Source organism: Cavia porcellus, unplaced genomic scaffold (genome assembly GCF_034190915.1).
Source record: "Cavia porcellus strain 051 isolate PalLab524CR breed Dunkin Hartley unplaced genomic scaffold, mCavPor4.1 scaffold_49, whole genome shotgun sequence".
Taxonomy (NCBI): Eukaryota; Metazoa; Chordata; class Mammalia; order Rodentia; family Caviidae; genus Cavia; species Cavia porcellus.
This window is the reverse complement of record NW_026947532.1, coordinates 4618616-4634188: the sequence shown is the minus strand read 5'-3', so window position 1 is coordinate 4634188 and position 15573 is coordinate 4618616. Positions and strand designations below refer to the sequence as shown.

General features: G+C 61.6%; 1 protein-coding gene across 5 annotated transcripts in view; it reads left to right on the top strand.

Moving 5' to 3' along the window:
- Nucleotides 1–15573, top strand: part of Hmcn2 (hemicentin 2) — a 112513-nt gene that overhangs the window by 45930 nt on the left and 51010 nt on the right. For all 5 annotated transcript variants that reach the window (XM_063244170.1, XM_063244169.1, XM_063244171.1 and 2 more), the window contains 20 exons: nt 565–695; nt 909–1056; nt 1336–1462; nt 2063–2217; nt 3032–3310; nt 4431–4709; nt 5236–5344; nt 5515–5684; nt 6738–6892; nt 7280–7376; nt 7729–7824; nt 8296–8472; nt 9767–9924; nt 10995–11118; nt 12140–12315; nt 12599–12695; nt 12812–12931; nt 14104–14265; nt 14453–14734; nt 15139–15306. In XM_063244170.1, coding sequence (XP_063100240.1) covers nt 565–695; nt 909–1056; nt 1336–1462; nt 2063–2217; nt 3032–3310; nt 4431–4709; nt 5236–5344; nt 5515–5684; nt 6738–6892; nt 7280–7376; nt 7729–7824; nt 8296–8472; nt 9767–9924; nt 10995–11118; nt 12140–12315; nt 12599–12695; nt 12812–12931; nt 14104–14265; nt 14453–14734; nt 15139–15306 — 3210 coding nt within the window. The remainder of the gene's footprint in view (nt 1–564; nt 696–908; nt 1057–1335; nt 1463–2062; nt 2218–3031; nt 3311–4430; nt 4710–5235; nt 5345–5514; nt 5685–6737; nt 6893–7279; nt 7377–7728; nt 7825–8295; nt 8473–9766; nt 9925–10994; nt 11119–12139; nt 12316–12598; nt 12696–12811; nt 12932–14103; nt 14266–14452; nt 14735–15138; nt 15307–15573) is intronic.

Genomic DNA, 15573 nt, shown 5'->3' with positions numbered 1-15573 from the left:
GCTGAGGCAGGAGGATCCCAAGTTTGAGCACAGCTGGGACAGCTTAGCAACTTAGGGAGACTCAGGCTCAAAATATAAAATGAAGGGGTAGGGACTTAGCTCAGTGCCAAGAGCAGGGTTCAACCCCCACTCCTGCAATAATGATAAAGGTGATGATATTAATAATAAACAAAAATAGGCGCCTCCCAGGCTAAGAGCACTGTGGGGTGCGCTAGGGCTCTCCCTGCTGGTGGATGTGTGGAGCAGCCTCTGGGAAACCAGAGTTGGGGTGGGGGTCCTGCTCACTCCGGGACCCAGCTGGGTGGCTGTGGCACCAGGGCCGGGTTGTGGCAGCTCCAGATGCACCCAGCACTCTGGCCCCTTGCAAGGCTGAGCAGCAGTGTGGCCCCTGCTGGGCACCTCCCGGGCTGTGCCCATCCCTGGGCGAGGTGGCTGTGACCCCTCCAGGAACTGGCAGATCCTCTAGGGCGCCAGTGACAGCCGAAATATGACAGGGAGGCTGACAGGGTCCCTGGTGGGGGTGGGGCGGTGTCAGCTGTCTGATTCTCTCCCTGCCCCCCCCAGTGTCCCCCAGCATCCGGGAGGATGGGCGCCAGGGCAACGTGTCAGCGGTGGCTGGGCAGCCGCTCTCGCTGGAGTGTGATGCCAGTGGCTCTCCGGTCCCTGAGATCCTGTGGCTCAAGGACGGGCAGCTGGTGGGTGTCCCCTGGGGCGGGGCCGGGACTGGGGACGCCATCTGAGGGGGCATGGGGAGATAGGGTGTGAGTGTGGCTGCAGCCTTGGGCATGGTCTTGGGAGGTGTCCTGAGGGCTGTGGGTGGGCAGCCCAGCACCGTCCACTCCCGTCACCAGCTGGGCCTCAGTTTCCCCATTGCTGATGGTGTGGTTCCCCCGGCCTCTCCTGCCCAGATCCCTGAGGCTGGTGGTCACCGCCTCCTGAATGGGGCCCGCACGCTGCACTTCCCCAGGCTCGGGGAGGCTGATTCAGGCCTCTACTCCTGCCGGGCAGAGAACCAGGCGGGGAAGGCACAGAGGGACTTCAGTCTCCTGGTGCTTGGTGAGTGGCCCCAGCATGCACTTGTGTTGCTGTACAGAGCAGCCATGAAAGATCTGTCCCTGTCCTCTCAGAGCCTCCAGAGCAGGGCATTCGTTAGACAGATGCAGTCAACCCGATGCTAGGCCAGGCAGGGCAGGGCGGGCTCCTGAGGACTGATCCTATGTGCTGGGGTTTGTGCAGCTTCCCAGAGGACAGTGCAGGTGGGGACCTGCACAGGCAAAGGCCCTGTGGCCAGTGAGGTTCTCAGTGTCTGAGCTCTGTGCTTCTCTTGTCCTGCAGTCCCTCCTTCCATGCTGGGAGTCGGGGCTACCCAGGAGGTGCTGGGCCTGGCTGGGGCAGACGTGGAACTGGAGTGTCGGACCTCGGGGGTCCCCACACCCCAAGTGGAGTGGACCAAGGATGGGCAGTGAGTGGCCTCCCTGAGGGACACACAGGGTCGATGCTCGGGCTGGGGTCCCTGGGAGACTGCACTCTGAGGGGTCCCACTGGCATGAGCAGGGTCTTCATGGTACTGAGCATCCTTTAAAAAACTGAATTATTTTTAGGTTTCACATAATATACAATTGCCCAATTTAAAGCAACAGTTCGGTGACTTTTCGTGCATTGTGTCACCATGGCCTGTCTAGCTCTGGAATATTCTGTCACCTCAAAAGGAAACTCCAGAGCCTTTCGGTGGCCCTGGTCTCTGCCCCCAGGACCAGCTTGAGCCCACCTCCCGTCTGCCCATGTTTGCCTACCCTGGACGCTTCTCACAGCGTCAGACCCTGGGTGACCTTGGTGTGGCTTCCTTCCCTTAGTGGGATGTTTTGGGGTTCATCCTTGTCATCGCAGGCGTCAGAGTTTCCGTCCTCTTTATGGCTAAGTGACCGTTGACCCGTGGATGGGCCTCTGGTCGCTTTTACCTGTTGGTGTTGGGGGCGAGGCCAGCTGGGCTTTCACAGCCTGTAGTCCCTCTGGAGCTGCCTGTGTCACGTTCACTCCAACGACCCGCTTGCTGTGTCTCCAGGCCTGTCCTTCCGGGAGACCCTCGCGCCCAGCTCCAGGAGGATGGCCAGGTCCTCAGGATCACCGGCAGCCACCCGGGGGATGCGGGGCAGTACCAGTGCACAGCCTTCAGCCCAGCAGGCCAGCAGGCCAAGGACTTCCAGCTCCGCGTCCACTGTGAGCCCCAAGCCCTTCTGGGTCACCGGCTGCTCGTGACGCTTCTGTTTGCTGTGCTGCCAGGGGACAATGAGGATGGGCGTGGGGTCCTGGGGACGAGTCCTTTGGGAAACCAGCTGGGACTGGTGGGCATTTGGCCCGGCCCCAGGGTTCCCAGACTTCTTACACTGGAGACATATTTATGATCCAAATTTATGGGAAGCCGGTGGCGAGCACCCCATTTGAGGAAAATAAATAGACCAGAGAGAGGCAGGGTGCCCGTCCTCATGGTGTGACCACCCCAGACCCCCTCCTGTGCTTAAGGGAGCCTGGAAAGGGCCCAAAAGGTTAGGGACATAGTGGCCCCCAAGAGCCGTAGGCTCTGGGGTACAGTGTCATCCCACGCCATGCCCACCACCTGTGCACCCACATCCTGGGCACCAGTGGTGGGTGGTACCGGGGTAGGTAGGCAGTACCCCTGCCCTGGGGAAGCCTTGATCTAATGCAGCCCCCATTCCACAGATGGGGAAACTGAGGCCCAGAGAGGGGACAGGACCCATCCTGGGTCATACAGTGAGTTAGAGGCAGAGTGGGGTCCCTGCGTCCTCCGTGGTGACTAGACTTACATCCCATGCCGGCCCATCCCTGAGCTGGCCTGGCTCCCCGTCCTGCATCCGCTATCTCCCCGTGCCCTATGTCATCCTATCCCCACAGGGGAAGCCTGAGACATGCGATCGTGGCCCAAGGGCACATGCATGCATGGCGGGTGGCAGAGGGGGACACTGGCCAGCTGTGAGGGGCATCTGTGACCCCCCACCTGCTGTGTCCTTCTCAGCACCCCCGACCATCTGGGGCTCCAATGAGACGGGCGAGGTGGCTGCCATGGAGGGACACGCTGTGCGGCTCCTGTGTGAGGCTCGGGGCACCCCAGCCCCTGACGTCACATGGTTCAAGGATGGGGTCCTGCTCCCCACTAGCCCCGAGGTGGTCTACACCAGAGGCGGCCGGCAGCTGCAGCTGAGCCGAGCCCAGAGCTCAGACGCCGGTGTCTACACCTGCAAGGCCAGCAACCCTGTAGGTGTCACGGAGAAAGCCACCAGGCTGGCCGTTTATGGTGAGCAGTTGGGGCGACAGCAGGGTGCGGGGTCACCTGAGCTGGGCGTCAAGAGGGACGCCGGACCTACGGGGCCTCCACCTTTCCCAGAGGTCAGTAGGGTGACCACTGAAATGGCCAGAGGTGATAGGGAAATGGGACCAAAAAGCCCTCCGGAGAGAGCTAGCGTCCCTCGTGCAGGTGGGGAGACTGAGGCACAGGGCAAGGGCTGTCCTGGGCTGCATGGCAGAGCCATTTCTACAGTCTAGGCCTCCCCTGGGCTCAGGGCTTTTTGCTAAGCTGACCACGGAGACCTGGGACAATATATTGCTTAGGGTGCCTTGGGCTGGGCTCCCAGGGACCAGGCAGTGTGAGCCGGTTTAATCAGCCGGTAACAGACCTTGGTCACTCACGTCCCCACAGAAGGTGAGCGTGGGGAGGCAATGGGGCGATGGTGTGACCAGCCCTGGAGGGGTTGGTCCATAGCCCCTGCTGTGACCCCGGCATCACCTGATCCTCAGGGTTGGGTCTGGGCAGGTGTGAGTGGCCCCCTGGGAAGTTGGGGGTGGCATGCAGACTAGTGGGGACCATCCTGGTCCCTCATGAGGGATCGGCTTGGGTGCTGTGCCCCCCCAGATGCAAAGGGAGCCCCAGAGTCCAAGGGTATCTCTGAGTCTGGGCTCAGCTTCTTTGGGGATCTGAGGACTCCTGGAAATGAAGGGGGGCACCCATGCATTCACTATTCAAAGCACCTTGGGGTTGAAAGTACCTCGATTCTCAAGCCTCGATTTCCCTGGATTCCCTAACAATGGTGCCCCCCAAAGGGCAGGAGGAAAGCTCCCTGTCCAGCTTGGCTGCAGTGGACTCTGGACACCAATCCACCCCTGTTCCCTTGGCCACCGCTGGCTGAGTCAGGGATTCCCACAACCACACCCGAGAGCCTCTGTGCAGGGTCCTGGAGACACGGGGCCAGCTGGCATTCTGCGGGGACAGAGCGAAGATGAAAGGGGCGGGAGGGGCAGCGGGGCTCCAGGAGGAGGGGCATCTGGGTAGGGGTGCCGATAGGATAGCCGATAGGCCCTGCAGGGCAGGGCTGATTTGGGGGAGGCTGCTGGGGCCTGAATACACCTGCCTCCCCCAGTCGCTCCCACCATCGAGGGTGCCAGCGGAGGGCCGTATATGGTACAGGCCGTGGCCGGCAGGCCCTTGGCACTGGAGTGTGCTGCCCGGGGCTTCCCGCCCCCCGCCGTGTCCTGGCAACATGAGGGGCTGCCGCTGGCCGAGAGCAACGGGACATGGCTGGAGCCGGATGGTGCGCTGCGGCTGCAGAGCCCAGGGGAGGCCTCCGGGGGCCTGTACAGCTGCGTGGCCAGCAGCCCTGCGGGCGAGGCCGTGCTGCAGTACGCCGTGGACGTGCAGGGTGAGCCGGCTGGGGAAAGCGACCTCCTCCCACGCCTGCTGGTCCCCTGCGGTTTGTCCTCTGTGGGGATAGAGGATGGCGAAATCCTCATTGTCCCTGTCTTGTGTGATGTGGGGGGTACTGAGTCCTGGGATCCAGAGTCCGCTGCTGTCTAAGCCCTGCGGCCAGGTCCCCCAGATGGAGGACATCCTCTGCCTCCTGTCCACGGCAGTGCTGCCGGGGGCTCTGTGGGAGCTTGCATCAGGCTCTGGGCCTGAGCCCAGCACCAAAAAGAACAAGAATGTCCCAGACCCACGCTGGCATGGACACTGCCCCATGTCTCCAGCTTTTCAGCCACTCAGTGGACGCTGCCAGCTCCTCTGTGCCAGCCTGTGGGGGTGGAGAGGGCGTGGGCCCAGGTGGGCAGGGCTCTCGGGACTCAGCCTGGTGGGGGGCAGTGGTAAACCAGTGGGCCCTTCACCCCACTTTGATTGTTTGTGGGGAGACTTGCTCAGTTCCAACCAACAACAGCGTGTTCTGCTTGCAGTGCCCCCACAGCTCCTGGTGGCCGAGGGCTCAGGCCAGGTGGCCGCCATCGTGGGACAGCCCCTGGAGCTCCCGTGCAGGGCCTCGGGCTCCCCAGCGCCCACCATCCAGTGCGTAGGGAGCCCAGAGCGGGGGCTGGTTGGGCAGAGCGGGAGCTATGGGGTGAGGTAGGGAAGGAACTGTTCCCTGAGTCGGGGGGGGGGGACAGGAAGCCTCCCCTTGCCTGTCCTGGAACCCCCTTCCAGCCTCAGGCCAGCCTGCAACCTTGGCCCCATCCCAGGTGGCTGCAGAACGGCCGCCCCGCTGAGGAGCTGGCTGGAGTGCGGGTGGCCTCGCAGGGGACCACGCTGCACATTGACCACGTGGAGCTGGCCCATGCGGGCCTTTTCGCCTGCCAGGCCACCAATGATGTGGGCACCACGGGGGCCGAGGTGGAGGTATCTGTGCACGGTGAGCTGTGTCTGGAACTCTGGGGTTGGAGGCAGCCTGAGATGCTAGGCAAGTGAAGCCAGAGGGCATTGGCAGGCCTGGGGGTACAGGACAGCAGCTCAGCTCCTCTGGGCAGTGTCCCTGGGCTGGATGACCCGGTTTCCCAAAGAGATGTGGATGTGAGAGGCTGCTTTCATCACAGCCGATTAGCAGATCTGTCATCTGCTCTGTGCAGCCCTCGGGCCCGCCCCCCTTCCCAGCCTGGGCCTCCCACCACTCTCTTCCTGCTGACCACGTCGACATCCCCCTTCCGGTCTCATGGCCAGAGGCCACCACTCACCATACTATGGCGGCCATTTGTGTCTGCTTCCTGCTGTGTGCGCTCTGAAAGACCAGCACACGATCGTCTCTCCCTGCTGTGTTCCGGGGCTAGAACTGTGCTGCACTCAGAAGAGATGTTCATGTACCTGTGGATGGATGGATGATGGGTGATGGTGGGGTAGATGAGTGGATGATGGATGGATGGATGGATGGATGGATGGGTGGATGGATGGGTGGATGGGTGGATGGGTGGATGGGTGGGTGGATAGGTGGATGAATGGGTGGGTGGATGGGTGGATGGGTGGGAGGTGGATGAGTAGCTGGGTGAGTGGGTGGATGGGTAGATGGTAGATTTATGGAAGGTAGAGGGGTAGATGGTGGATGGGTGGATTGTGGATGAGTGGGGTAGATGGTGGATGATGGATTGGTAAGTGAGTGGATGGGTAGATGGATTGGTGGGTAGATGCGTGGATGGTGGATCGATGGATGGCTAGATGGGTGGGTGGGTAGACGTGGATGAGTAGATGGTGGAGGGATGGATGGGTGAATGGACAGAATTCCTAAGGAAAAGGGCTCCTCTGCTGGCACCCAGTCTGGAGCTCTTTCCTCTAAGCCAGGTGTTTGTGGGGAAAGCTATAGATCAGACCTTGATGGAACCTTGCAAAGCACCCCTTCACCCACAGACATCAAAAGGATGGCTGGGTACCCCTGCCCCCCTCCTTAGCCTGACCCAGGCCCTCCCTTTCTTCCCAGAACTCCCATCGGTCGACATCATCGGCAGCAAGAACCTCACGGTCCCTTTCCTGCAGTCTGTGACCCTCCAGTGTGTAGGGGTCGGCATGCCTCCTCCAAGCCTCCACTGGTGGAAGGATGGGGTGGCCCTGGCAACCTCAGGGGGGACCTTGCAGGTACGTTTAGGAGCCCCAGGGTCAGTGGGGCAACTGGACATGGGTGGAGGAGCTGCTGGCCTTGTGCAGAGCCTTGGTAGCGAGGGAGGGGGTCAGGCACAGAGCCCTCCACACCTGGGACACTCAGGGGTCCTGGGGTGCTGGGCCTTGAGACGGGGGAACGCTTTGCCTCTTCCAGGTGGCAGGCGCCTCAGCTGTCGAGCTGGGGCGGGGGAACAGGGAGGGAATCTGCTGGAGATAGAGGAGCCCCGGGAACCTGAGAGCTCTGCTTGCCCTGGGGAGGTCCCTGGCTGCATGACTCCCCACCGCGTCCCCCGCCCTGCTCTGACTGTCCCCAGCTGGGGCTCTGCAGCTTCCCCACACACACTCTGGCCCCTCCTCCCCTAGATAGAGAAGGTGGACCTGAGGGACGAAGGTATCTACACCTGCACGGCCACCAACCTGGCGGGAGAGAGCAAGAAGGATGTGGCAGTCAAGGTTTTGGGTGAGGAAGTGGCCGGGCCTGAGGCTGGGGGTGGCTGGTGAGCCTGCAGGGCCCTGGGGGCCGAGTGCTGGCTGCCAAGGAGGTTTTCAATCACAGCACCTGGGCAGCCTGAGACAAACCTTGGCAGCTTTTCTGGGGCTCCTGATCCCTTTGGGGGTGGCAGGCTTTGCCCCCCTTTATGGATGCCTTAGCCCGTTTGGTTCAGGCTGTGGGTCCCTCTGCACCCTTGCCAGGGTGGGCAAGTCCCTGCTGGATCAGGCTGTTGGCCTTGGGAGGACTGGCAAGGGGTACTGGAGAGGTCTGATGAGAGAAGCCCACTGTCCCCAAGCTGGTCTCTCGTGTCTCCTCCTAGTGCCCCCCAACATCGAGCCAGGCCCCATCAACCAGGCGGTGCTGGAGAACACGTCCATAACTTTGGAGTGCTTGGCATCGGGGGTGCCTCCTCCCGGTAAGGCCCTCCCCTTGGGGACAGCCCTCCCCGGCTGCCCCCTTAACTCACCCAGTAAGGGCTGGGGATGGAGCTTTGCCCCAGGTCTGTGGCAACTGGGAGGCTCTGCTCGGTTTGCACCTCTGCAGGGCTGCCTCGGGCTGGGGCTGTGGGGTGTCTCTTCCCTGTTTCCCTGGAGCAGCTGCCCAGGAAGGGCTGGGCGCTAGGCACACAGGTGGCGGCATGGGGCTTGTCCTGGGAGGTTGTCCATGCCTTCCCCCCCCTGGCCTGCTCCTGCCTCCCCCACCTCTGCCCAGTGGTCCTGTCTCAGACACCACTGCCCCAGCCTACCCCACTCTTTCCTGAAGAACCTGGCCCCTCTGGCATCTGAAAAACAGCATAGCCCCCCACCCCGGGAGCTTCTCATGGTTGTCCCCTCACCAGCAGATTCAGAGTCCAGCGGGATCTCTTGTTCTCTGCCGTCTTCTGCAGATGTCTCCTGGTTCAAGGGCCACCAGCCCGTCTCCGCCCGGACAGGGCTGACGGTCTCCAAGGATGGGAGAAGCCTGCGCATTGAGCAAGCCCAGCTTTCTGATGCCGGGAGTTACCGCTGTGTGGCTTCCAATGTGGCGGGCAGCACGGAACTTCAGTACGGCCTCCGGGTCCACGGTGAGCTGCCCTGGGGCCACTGGGCAAGAAGTTAGCTTCCCTTCCATTTGTCTATTACCCTGTCCATGCATGCGTTCTTAAGCTCCTCTACAACAACATCCTCCTAGCCATTCACTCACAGCCATCCACTTACCCATCCGTTCACTCACCCACCATCCCTCCGTCCTCCACCCAATAGCCTCCACCCACCATCCATTTGTTCACCCCTCATCCATTTGCCCATCAATCTACCTACCCAGCCAGCCAGCCAGCCTTCCAAATGAATATGCAGACAGCCAACTCCCCATCAGTTGATCCAAGCATCCTCCATTCAAAGTCTCCACTCATTCTTCTGTGTACTCATCCACCCACCCACTCATCCATCCATCCATTCTTTTTTTTTTTAAATCTTTTTGACCCAGGATCTTGCTATGCAGTTCAGGTTGGTCTTAAGCTCACTTTGTAGCCTAGGCTGGTTTCGAACTCGCAATGATCCCCTTGCCTCAGCCTCCTGAGTGCTGGGTTACAGGAGTGAGCCACTATGCCTGGCTTTATCCATCCATTCTTCGATCTACCCATTCATCCACCCATCCATCCATCCATCCATCCATCCATCTATCCTTTCATCCGCCCATTCATCCACCCACCGTCCACATCCATCCATCATTCTATCCATCCACCTATCCATCCATCCATGCGTCCATCCATCTAACCACACTTTTCTCCATGTATGCATCTTCTATCCAACCACACTTGCTCTCGGGAAGCCCTGGGCCCTGCACCCCTGAATAAGAAAGGCCAGAAGAACTCAGTCAAACATAGGATTTGGTAACTAGAGCATAACTTAAAGTGCAAGCCTGTGACATAGTGATAAGAGCTGATAAATGTGGGTCCCCTGCATGCTGGTCCCTGGAGTATCCCAGAGGCCTCTGACTGCTGCGAGCTCCCAGGCTTGCATCTGCAGAGATGTGGGAAATCCAGGAACTTAAGGGAGGCTGGTGTCTGGAGCTTATAACCAAAAGAGAGGACAGGCCGGGCTCCCACTCTCCTGCCATAGTATCCCCGTGGCAGACGGCTTCCTGCTGCTGACCCCAGGCCTGAGTCCAGGTGCTGCTTCCTGGCTGGGTGACTTTAGGCAGGTGACTTCTGTCCGCTCTTTGTGCCTCAGTTTCCCTGGGTGAAAGGAAGCCTTCTCTGGCAGAGCTGAAGGATGTGATGAACAGCCCCGAGAACTGTGGGCTGGCTACCTGGTCAGGCTTCTGTAGGTGGCCCATCCCTCAGCTCACCCTCTGTTGCTTTGATTCCCAACCCGCAGTGGCCCCCCAGATCACTCTGGCACCCAGCCTGCCAGGCCCAGTGCTGCTCGGTGCCCCAGTCCGACTGAGCTGCAATGCCTCTGGGGTCCCCAGCCCCACACTGATGTGGCTAAAGGATGGAAACCCCGTGTCGCCCGCAGGAACCCCTGGCCTCCAGGTCAGCAGGGCTGGGTGACCCCAGGAGGGTGAGCTGGGGCTGGAAACCCAGAGCTAGGCAGAGCCCAAGTTCCTTGACCAAAGGGGACAAAGCCTATGTCATCCAAGGTATCCAGAAGGCCAGGTTCAGACAGGTAAAAATGAAGGGGTGGAGCCATTTTCATTGGATAGAGAACCAAAGCACAGCCACGAGTTCACATCACCTATGATCAATATAAAAATTACCCATGAGAGGTTTCCATTCTATTTTCCACACTAACTCTGAACTGCCTTGTGTATTTCATACAGTATGATTAAACTACAGGACACAGCAAATGTTTACGTTTTAATATATTACAGTAAACAACATCACTGCGAATCCCTCTCCCCTTGCTTTGACGCACCATCCCTTTCTGGAGCAGCTCTGAAGAGCTCTTTCATGAGGGTCGTGTGATTAAAATATAGTGCGGGGCTGGGATGTAGCTCAGCGGCACAGCGCCTGCCTGGCCACCTGAGGTGTGAGTTTGATTCGGGGTACCAGTAAATTAGCAGATGCAACAACACGGTGACAGGAAGGCAGCTCCCGGAAACACAGTTTTCAGGTCGATTCAGTCGACTGAGGCAGCTACAGCTAAAGCCTCTCAGGAAAGAGGATTCCGGAGCCGCTGCAGAGAGCGGCTGGGACCGTGGCATGCATAAGTGAAGTGAGCAGGAAGATTTTGTGGGGTTTCACAGTACTGTGTCCTTTACTGTGATAGTTTTTAAAAATTTAAATATTAACCGTACTTTTTTGTGACATCTCGTGCCCTTGTGATCCATCTTGGTTTGGACTGTGGTCACCTTGAAGGCTCCGTGACTGCCTGTGGCCAGGGTGGCTCCAGAGGCAGAAGTCGGGAGGAGGATGGGCCTGTCCCTACCCCAGACAGAGGTCTGGTGTGGCCCCTGGCTGCCCTGCCCAGTGCGGGTCCCCAGGGTCTAGATGCAGCTGTGTGTGTGCCTGGCCGCAGGGCCAGCTTGTGAGGACAGGGCTCTGTCCCTGTGGGGAGAAAGTGCAGGTGACCTCCTGATAAGGGCCTCACTCTGGGGACACAGGTCTTCCCTGGGGGTCGGGTACTTGCCCTGGCCAGCGCCCGGACCTCTGACTCGGGCAGCTACTCGTGCGTGGCTGTGAGTGCTGTGGGCGAGGACCGCCGGGACGTCACCCTGCAAGTCCACGGTGAGTGTCTGGCGAGTGGCCCTGTGGTCCAGGCTGGCAGCTCTGGGCTAGGACGATGGGGGCAGGGGGAAGGACTGTCCCCAGCCCGGTCTGAAGTGTGACACTGGCTGGATAGATGACACACCTGCCCAGCTCTGTGGCTGTCATCAGGCAGTGTCAGTTGGACCCCAGGACCTGTCCTGCCGTGTGACATCCCATGGGGGCAGCTGGTGGCCTGTAGGCCAGTGGCTCCATGTCCAGGAAGCCAGAGGAACAGGAAGTACCAGAGGGCAGCAGGCAGGGTCAGGAGACACCTGGTCTTCTTGTCACGTGGGGGTGACGGTCCCTTCCAGAAGGGCAGTATGAGGGGGCGACTAGCAACCCTGGCCTTGTGTCTTGTGCATTTGGGGTTCATCCCTGCCTCTGGGGCCTGGAGCCAGTCACTCTGCTCCTGGAGCTCCCTGTCCTCAGCTGTGAAATGGGGAGGGGAGCCCCCCTTGATGGGCATCGAGGGGTTCCTGGAACACAGGGTGACGGGGCACTTGTATTTCATTTTCCTCTTTTGGGGCTCATGGGTACCACAGGGGTGTGGTGAGGGCTGTGGAAGTGTAGGCCCCAGTGGTGGTGCACACCTGTCATCCCAGCACTCAGAAGGCTGAGGCAGGAGGATCGTAGCAAGTTAGAGACCAGCCTGGGCTACAAAGTGAGCTCCTGTCCAGCCTGAACTGCATATCGAGACCCTGTCTCAAAAGGCCAAAAAAAAAAAAGGGAGGCCCTTCATGGGGACATCCCGGGGGGGTTGGGGCAGCACCCCTGCCCCCGAGAATGTAGCAGTGCCCGTCACCGTGCCTGTCGCCAGCACAGGGCCTCCCTCCTTCCGACTTAGGACCCTGAGGCAGCGGGGGGAGAGGCTGGGTGGCCCCATCCCAGTGGTGATGTCCGTCCCCCCAACACGTCTACTTGGGCTGCTGGGAGTGGCCAGCCCTGTTCTGGTGGTGGCCTGTCCCACCGTGTGCCTGAGGGTCCCCTCCATGCCCCCCAGTGCCCCCCAGCATCCTCGGGGAAGAGCTGACCATCTCTGTCATGGCCAATGAGTCTGTGACCCTGGAGTGCCGCAGCCATGCCGTGCCCCCTCCCAAGCTGAGCTGGCAGAAGGACTCGAGGCCCCTGAAGCTGCGGCCTGGCATCCATCTCTCCCAGGACAAGGCCCTGCTGGAGGTGAGCGGCCACCCAGCCCCCGGACTGAGCTTTGGGACTTCTGCCTGGGCCCCCCTCCCCGGCCCTCTGCACCTCGAGACAGGATTGGGCCTGACTCTGACACCTGGCTTCCTGCCAGCTGTGTGCCACCACTGAGCGGGCCTGGGATGGATGTGGGGGTATAAGGGGGCCGGCCAGGTGGCATTGAGGGGGCTGCTGCGTACACCTGGGGCTCAGCGACATCACAGCCGGGGACACAGGGACTTTACGGCTTCCCCTGTTCACTGGCATCACTGCCGGGCAGGTGTCCAGGGCGGAGGTGGGGGACGCTGGCCGCTACACCTGTGAGGCTCTGAACCGCGCTGGCCGCTCCGAGAAGCACTTCAATGTGAACGTCTGGGGTGAGGGTCTGCTGCCCCCTCCATAGCAGGGCCAGGGTTGGGGCCTGGTGGGGGGGCGCTGCCCCACTTGCCCGTCCCCGTCCAGCCCCTGCTCATCCCTCTCTTCTCTGCCTCAGTGCCTCCGGCCTTCCCCTTGCGGGAGCCCCGCCCCCTGGCCGTGACCGAGGGGCAGCTGGCCAGGCTGTCCTGCGAGTGCCGCGGCGTCCCTTTCCCCAAGGTCACCTGGAGCAAGGACGGTAGGACGGCGGTCCCCACTCCAGCCCGCACACAGGGGCCCCTTCCGCCAGGAAGCCCGCCCCACCCTGGGCTGGGACATGGTGCCCCCTGTGGCCCTCTGTTCTGCCTTTCCATGAGTCGCTGAGGCCTACTACCCTGGTCACTGCTGAACTCCAGGTCCAGTGCTGGGTGCAACAGGGGCCCAGGCAACTCTGGAATTCCTTTCACCCACGTTTGCCAGCAGCCTGTCTATGCTAGGCCTTGTTCTGAGTGCTGGGAACACAGCACGGGACAACGGACCTGTCCCCTCCTGCCAGGGTTGGGCTGTCATGTGATAAAAATGAGCAGGAACTTGGTAACTTAGGTGGCAAGAGCTGTGGTACAGGGAAAGCCAGGGAGGGGATGAATGTGCAGGATGGGGGTGAGGTGTTCAATTGGGGGGCCGGGCTATTAGGCCAACCAGACTTGAAGAAGGGAAGAGAGAAGGCTGAGAATGTGACAGAGAAAATCATTCTGGCAGTGGTAATGGCAGGTGTAAAGGCCCTGGGGCAGGAATGAGCCGCTCATGCTTCTAGAACCTCAGAGAGGACAGGGGACTGGAGTAGAGCCAGTAAGGGGGGACAGAAGCAGGAGATGGTCAACAGCACAGTGGCACTGGACCAGTATTTGTCATAGGACATTGGTTTTTACCCTGCCAGTGAGCGGGCATGGCAGGGCTCTAGACAGAAGTGGCATAGACTGACACACACAGGCAGGGCCAGTGTGCTGAAGGCCAATCCCTGGGGACAGGAGTGAGAGACAGTGCTGGTTACCCAGACCAGAGGCCACAAGGTGACAGGAGGTGCCCAGGAGCCTGGTGTAGAAGGTGTTGCTGGCCGGATGGGGGCACTGAGGGAGGACGGAGGATCCCAGGAGGGTGCAGCAGCTGTCACCAGGGCGGGGGACTGTGTGCCAGGACTGAGTTCCCTGCACCTTGAAAAGTCGGAGCAGGGGCTTTGACCCAGTGCCCCAGGGCCTGCCCCTCCCCGCAGGTGGCCAGAGGCCTGGACTTGTGGCCGCGCGGGTAGGGGAGCCCTGGCCCGGCCTGAGGGTGGCTGCCCGGGAGGCGGTGTCCAGCAGGCTCCTCTAGGAGGAGCAGGAGTAGGAGCCCCTGCCATACCCTGGATGGGGGGCTTCCCTCTCACTGCCACAGGTCAGCTGCTGCCCGGGGAGGCGCCCGGTGGGGAGCAGGTGTCCGTGGTGGGGCGACTGCTGTACCTGGGGCGCGCGCGGCCCGCACAGGAGGGGACATACACGTGCGAGTGCAGTAACGTGGCCGGGAACAGCAGCCAGGCCCAGCGGCTGGAGGTGCACGGTGAGCAGAGTTCCAAGGCCCGGCGGCCGGGACCGGGCCGCCCGCCCCCTGCCCCCTGCGCACAGCCCCTGCCAGGGACCGTGGGGGAGACGGGGTGGGGTGCCATTCTGTCCTGCGGGTGCCACGGCCAGGGAGCGCGGGGGAATCGGGGGCCCAGCGCCTTCCCTGACGCGTGTTCCCCGCCCAGCTCCCCCCCAGATCGCCGGCCCCCGGGAGCCCCTCACGCGCGTGTCCGTGCTGCAGGGCGGGGAGGCCGCTCTGGATTGCAACGCCACGGGGAGGCCACTGCCGGCGGTGACCTGGGAGCGGGACGGGCAGCCCCTGCGCACCGAGCCTGGCCTGCAGCTGCAGAGCCAGGGCCACCGCCTGCGGGTGCAGCAAGCACAGGCTGCCCACGCGGGACGGTACAGCTGCGTGGCCAAGAACGCAGTGGGGCTCGCAGAGCGGAGGTTCGAGCTGTCCGTGCTGGGTGAGGCTGGGCAGCACTCGGGGGCTCTGCTCCCGGGCCTGGAGCTTCCGGAGGTCAGGTCCTGCCTGCCGGGCCTCCTCCGGGGGTGTCGTCCCCCGCTTCGCAGATCCCTGCCTCCTGCCCTCCTGCATCTGCGCTCCCAGGGGTGGGCGGGATTCGACCCCTGCGGGCTCTGGTGGGAGGTCAGGGCTGGGTAGGACTTGGAGGGCCCTGTGCATTCCCCCCTGTTGAATCCCTTCTGTTTGCCTGGGCTGGGTGGGCCAGGTGGACTCAGGGACGTCACCTTTTGTCAGGCTGGCATCCAGGGACCCCGAGTTTGCTTGGCGCCCCACTCTGGGATATCGGACTCCGCCCGTGGGGGCGTGGCCTGGGGTGGGGTCCTGAGCGGCTCCTCCCCCATTCAGTGCCCCCGGTGCTCCTGGGGTCCGCCGACCCAGTGACCAACGTCACAGCTGCTGTGCACGGCCCCTTGACTCTGCTCTGCGAAGCCACAGGGGTCCCGCCCCCCGAAGTGCGCTGGTTCCGGGAGGAGCAGCCCATCCAGCCCCGGGAGGACACCTACCTGTTGGCGGGTACATTACCTACCGGCCGGGCTGTGTCCCAGGATCAGGTCTGATCCCTCTGTGCATGACATGACTGTGACCTCTGACCCCGAGCCCCAAAACACAGGTCAGGGGAGCTGCTCCCTGCGGTGAGGAGAGGTACCTCAGGTCCCGCTCTGCTCCCCTGCTGCTGACCCACAGTGAACATTTTCAGGGAAAAGATTGTGATAAGTCCTGCAGCCAAGAGCTGCACCATGCAGGAAGTGCCAGTCCAAGTGCCTTCTTGGCTTATTCATG